Consider the following 5114-nt stretch of genomic DNA (forward strand, 5'->3'; position numbering starts at 1 on the left):
TTCCATGCTTACCTTTTCCAATATATTAGAGTTGAGTGACATATTTGAGAAATGAAATTCAACCTTTAAAGGCGGTCCCCACTCCCCACATCCGTAACGGTGTCCGTTTCATTTTGGTTTTTGGTTTTTTATCCCCGTGCGGCCGTGCAATTTCCCACATCTTGTGTCCCTATCAGGTACAACCTTTGATAGCTATAATACCTTGGGCGTAACAAACTTGGATTACCGTTCCGTGTTCTTCATGTAGTTACTCGGTTCGACTCAGTTCCGACTTTGTAAAATCACAATCTGTAATAGACAAAGCACATAAAAACAACAACCTTGTTTGCTTGTCTGAAAAATCATAGTAACATATGTGGTAACTGGTGATTAGGTATTTAGGTTGAACGCGCTAAAACAGCAACAAATGAGGACGTACGCTAGGAGTGGCATTCCTGAGACGATGACGTTGAGCCATACTGAAGTAACTCGAAAGTAGTAGTGTGTGCCGGAGTGTGGCATAATACTGTACAATCATTAGAAATGAAGCTTTTTAATTTTTTTCTTATTAAAACTTACATCAATCAAAACAATTATAATATATATGAGAATTAATGATATGGGTATATTTATAAGTAAATATTTCTATACTTTGCAAAAGAAATCTATTCAGGTCATATTTTAATTTAACACGAGTTTAATGACACTCATATTATTAATAACATTAACTTATTTGCTTTTAAATGGATATATAGCATTAACGTCATCGTTTTTCTTAAACTTTGATAATATTTTTACTCGTTGCAACTCACAAACATATATATTTAATTAGAAAAGGAAGAAAATACATAGAATGGTAAGAAAATCAAGGGTTGTATATTTGGAGGCCTATATTTACAAAGTCAATGTTCGAAGTCTTAAAACTGCTAAGCACAACTATTTTAGAGTCTTAAATATGTAATTTTCTCTTCTATAAGATGCCACCTCATCACTCATCAGGGTCGTCAATCGTCATCGTCACTCACAGCCAGCCAAGCTTCCGCTTCTTACCTCACGCACGCTAGCTAGCTACACACCCACAACAATCACACACCGCCGGTAGGCATGGAGACGAAGCGGGTGGCCGTCGTCGGGGCCGGCGTCAGCGGCCTCACGGTGTGCAAGCACCTGCAGGAGCTCGGCTGCCGGCCGGTCGTCTTCGAGGGGGACACCGTGCTGGGCGGCGTGTGGGCGCGCGCGCCGGCCTGCACCGAGCTCCAGACGCCGCGGCCCATGTACCAGTACTCCGACTTCCCGTGGCCGGAGACCGTGACGGAGGTGTTCCCGACCCACCGCCAGGTGGTGGCCTACCTCGAAGCGTACGCGCGCCATTTCGGCGTGTTCGGCTGCATCCGCTTCGCCCACCGGGTGCTCGGCATGGAGTACCACGGCGGCGTCGGCGAGCAGGCCATGGCCGCGTGGGAGGAGTGGGCTGGGAATGGCCAGGCGTTCGGCTCCGGCGCCGGCGAGTGGCGGCTGTCGGTGGTCGACGCCGACGGCCACGTTGAGGTGAGCTAGCAAGCCTAGCGTGCATTTAGCCGAGATAAAAATCATGCAGATCTGAACTCTTCTGTGTTTCGCTACAAAAGGGTGAAGTGAGCTACGGAGTAGATAACAGAAGAAAACAAAATAACTATATTTGGTGAGCTAGCAAGCTGCGGCAAGGCTATACACTACTACAATAATTTTAATCGAAGCAGACATTTTAGATTAATCGAGGCAGGCAATAAGATGTCATGATAAATAGAGGTATTTTCTGAGGCGTTTGCATGTAAATAATTTTTTAACTGAGAGGGTCATTTGGTTAATAAATTTTAGAAGACGGTTATTTTTTAGCTGACTTCATAAATCGATTTTGTAAGGCGATTGTATGTAACCGCGTCGGTTAATAAAAAATGTCTGTTTCGGTTAATCCGAGGCATTAATCGAGATGGCTGAAATTGCTGACCGCCTTTGGAAAGGGTTTTGAAAAGGTCACAGTTAAATTTTTTCTAGCAGTGATAGCATGCATTTTCCCAAGATATAAATGACGCAGATCTGCAGTCTTTTTTTCAGCTACAATATACATGCATGCGCCATGTGGTACACTACCCATGTGTTTAGTTTGACGAAAGAAGTGATTCATCTTTTTCTTATTCTTTATTTTTTTTATTTAATCCGTGAAATAAAATCAAATGGGTCAATCTATCGTCATATTATTTCTCACAAGCTAATAATTAGTATACGCCACCAAAATTCAAGGAATAAACTCATAATACACTACCCCAAGTGAGGCATGGAGTGATTTCACAAACCAAACACCACACCGTGAAAGAATTGATAAGGTCAAAGGAGTCGATAAAATGAGCTAGATAACAAAAGAACACAACATAACTATATTTTACTCACATTTATATTTTTGGGGAAAGGTATTTCTCTCTCTCTCTCTCTCTCTCTCTATATATATATATATATATATATATATATATATATATATACATATATATAAATCCAGAAAATAATTCAAATAAATGTCCATATCCCATCATATTTGGAAATTTGTTTTTTTCGTGATGTGTGTGTGACAGCAACATCTGTTCGGAATGGTTGTCGTGAGCATATCCATATATCCTTTCAGCTATGGATAGGGACATGGATAAAAATAAACAGATATGAATATGGACATAACTGAATATATATGGATATATACAGGGTACCTATATGTACATAACCTAACAAAATTCATCTCTTCTCAAACATATCTGAACAGTTATGGACATATTTGGATACCAAAACTAAAGTTTATAGTCCTAATAAGTCATCTAAATGGGTGGACTCATTTCTAGTCAACACCTTAACTAAACAACAACTAGTTCACTAGAAGGGGCGGATCAAGCGGTGAAGCGGGCAGGATCAAGCGGCCCCTCGTACCCCTTCCATGACAATGCAGCCTCTGTTTTAGTCTCTTCTAATTTTTATAAACATATAAAAGAGAAGCTCTAGAGCTCGAGGATAAACTTGAGCCCCCTCTTCTATGTTATTCTAGGTCCACCACAAATAATTAGTGGGCAAAGGCAAGCTAAAGTGAGCTAATAGTAGCTACTAGTCCACGTATACAAATAGGACCGTGCAAACTTTAGAAAAAATAGACTAATTAATAACTACTACCTTCATCTAAAATTATAAGTCATTCTAAAAATTTTGAAGAGTCAAAGGTTTAACCCTGAAATTGTTTTTACCTTTGTGCAGACACACAAAGCAGACTTTGTCGTTCTTTGCATGGGGAGGTTCAGTGGTGTACCCAACATACCCACATTCCCAGCAGGCAAAGGTCCAGAAGTATTTGATGGGCAGGTGATCCACTCCATGGACTACGCCAAAATGGGCACAAGTAACGCTAAGGACATGATAAGGGGAAAGCGTGTAACTGTTGTGGGCTACCTGAAATCAGCACTTGATATCGCCGCTGAATGTGCCGAAGTGAATGGTACACTGATTTTTTTTAGAATTTAATAGTACACAGATATAGAGTCCTCTACTTTTTTTTTTGTGAACAGATATAGAGTCCTCTACATTATTCCTTCTAGACATTGATTTGTACAGTCTATTTTAACGTTGTTGATTTGTGTTGTTTTAGGCACTGCTCACCCATGTACAATGGTGGTCAGAACAAAGCACTGGATCTTACCGGACTACTCCGCCTGGGGCTTCCACATCTCAAAGCTCTATCTCAACCGTTTCGCTGAACTCCTCATCCACAAGCCTGGCGAGGGCCTTCTCCTGTCAATCTTGGCCACCCTTCTGACTCCCTTGGTAATAACCAAGAACCAGTAAACAAATACACTACTTTTCCGAGTGATGAATTTAGAAATTAACAATCTGTGTGTTTAAATTTACTGTGTATGTAGAGGTGGGCCTTCTCCAAGTTTGCCGAGAGCTACTACTCCATCCCAATGAAGAAGCACGGCATGGTGCCTGACCACAGCATGTTCGACGCTTGGGCTGCGACCACGTTTGCCATCGCGCCCAAGGACCACTACAAGAGGCTGGAAGAAGGCAGCATCGTGCTCAAGAAGTCCAAGACGTTTACCTTCTGCAAGGAAGGCGTGATCGTGGAGGGCGAGCCGTCGTCGCCGGTGAAGAGCGACGTGGTGATCTTCGGCACCGGCTTCAAGGGCGACGACAAGATCAAGGACATGTTCACTTCAGAGTATTTTCGAAACATTGCAGTTGGGTCAGAATCCACAACTGTGCCTCTCTATAGGTATATATATGTATGTATATATTTCTTTGCTTACGATTATCATTTGTCCTTTGATGATAGATGTATTATTGATTTGATGAATTCAAGCTTGACCTTGGCCGTACTTGAATCTGCTAGAATTTCAAACATGCATGTTTTCACAAACAGGGAGTGCATACATCCTAAGATCCCTCAGCTTGCTGTGATCGGATATTCCGAGAGCATAGCGAATATCTACACGTCGGACATTCGCGCCAAGTGGTTGGCGCGCTTCTTGGACGGCGGCTTCACACTACCGAACGTCGCGGCGATGCAGAAGGATGTCTTGGAATGGGAGAAGTACATGAAGAGATACTGTGGAAGATACTTTCGCCGGTCCAGCATCTTGATCCTGCACACTTGGTACAACGACCAGCTCTGCCGTGACATGGGGTGCAATCCGAGGAGGAAGAAAGGGTTCTTTTCTGAACTGTTTGAGGTCTATGGCCCTGGCGATTATGCCAACCTACTCTCCAACTCAAAGTCCAAGGAGCAGTAGAACTTGTGTTTGCATTCATTTGGCATGTATACGGATTGCTTCATGCTCTCAGATATTCTTGTTACAGCGAATATATAATGTGTGTACTGTCATATGTGTGATGACCATCTTTGCACCTATCTAAATGATGTAAAGCTTTCATGGTATGTAAATATAATAAAGTTGGATGTATGTTACACCCTTCGTCCACAAAAAAAAAATGCAACTATGTGATGTGTCCGAGTCAAACTAGTTAATTTTGATTGAGTTTATAGTAGACATAGTATTAATATTTATATCTCCAACTAAGCTTATTATTAAAATATATTTCATAATCAATTCAATGGTACTTATTTT

At 41.6% G+C, this 5114-nt stretch overlaps 1 protein-coding gene across 1 annotated transcript; it reads left to right on the forward strand.

The window, feature by feature from the left end:
- Positions 967-4900, forward strand: LOC8081189 (probable flavin-containing monooxygenase 1). Its single transcript, XM_021454810.1, has 5 exons — positions 967-1527; positions 3247-3484; positions 3635-3810; positions 3906-4261; positions 4409-4900. The coding sequence occupies exons 1-5, from the start codon at positions 1084-1086 to the stop codon at positions 4776-4778; spliced, it is 1584 nt and encodes a 527-aa protein (XP_021310485.1). The 5' UTR covers positions 967-1083; the 3' UTR covers positions 4779-4900.

Source organism: Sorghum bicolor, chromosome 2, assembly GCF_000003195.3.
Source record: "Sorghum bicolor cultivar BTx623 chromosome 2, Sorghum_bicolor_NCBIv3, whole genome shotgun sequence".
Lineage (NCBI taxonomy): Eukaryota > Viridiplantae > Streptophyta > Magnoliopsida > Poales > Poaceae > Sorghum > Sorghum bicolor.

Coding starts and splice junctions, on each gene's coding strand:
- LOC8081189 (XM_021454810.1), top strand. CDS start 1,084: ATGGAGACGAAGCGGGTGGCCGTCGTCGGGGCCGGCGTCAGCGGCCTC. Junction 3,485..3,634: donor TGAATGTGCCGAAGTGAATG/GTACACTGATTT, acceptor GTGTTGTTTTAG/GCACTGCTCACCCATGTACA. Junction 3,811..3,905: donor CCACCCTTCTGACTCCCTTG/GTAATAACCAAG, acceptor CTGTGTATGTAG/AGGTGGGCCTTCTCCAAGTT.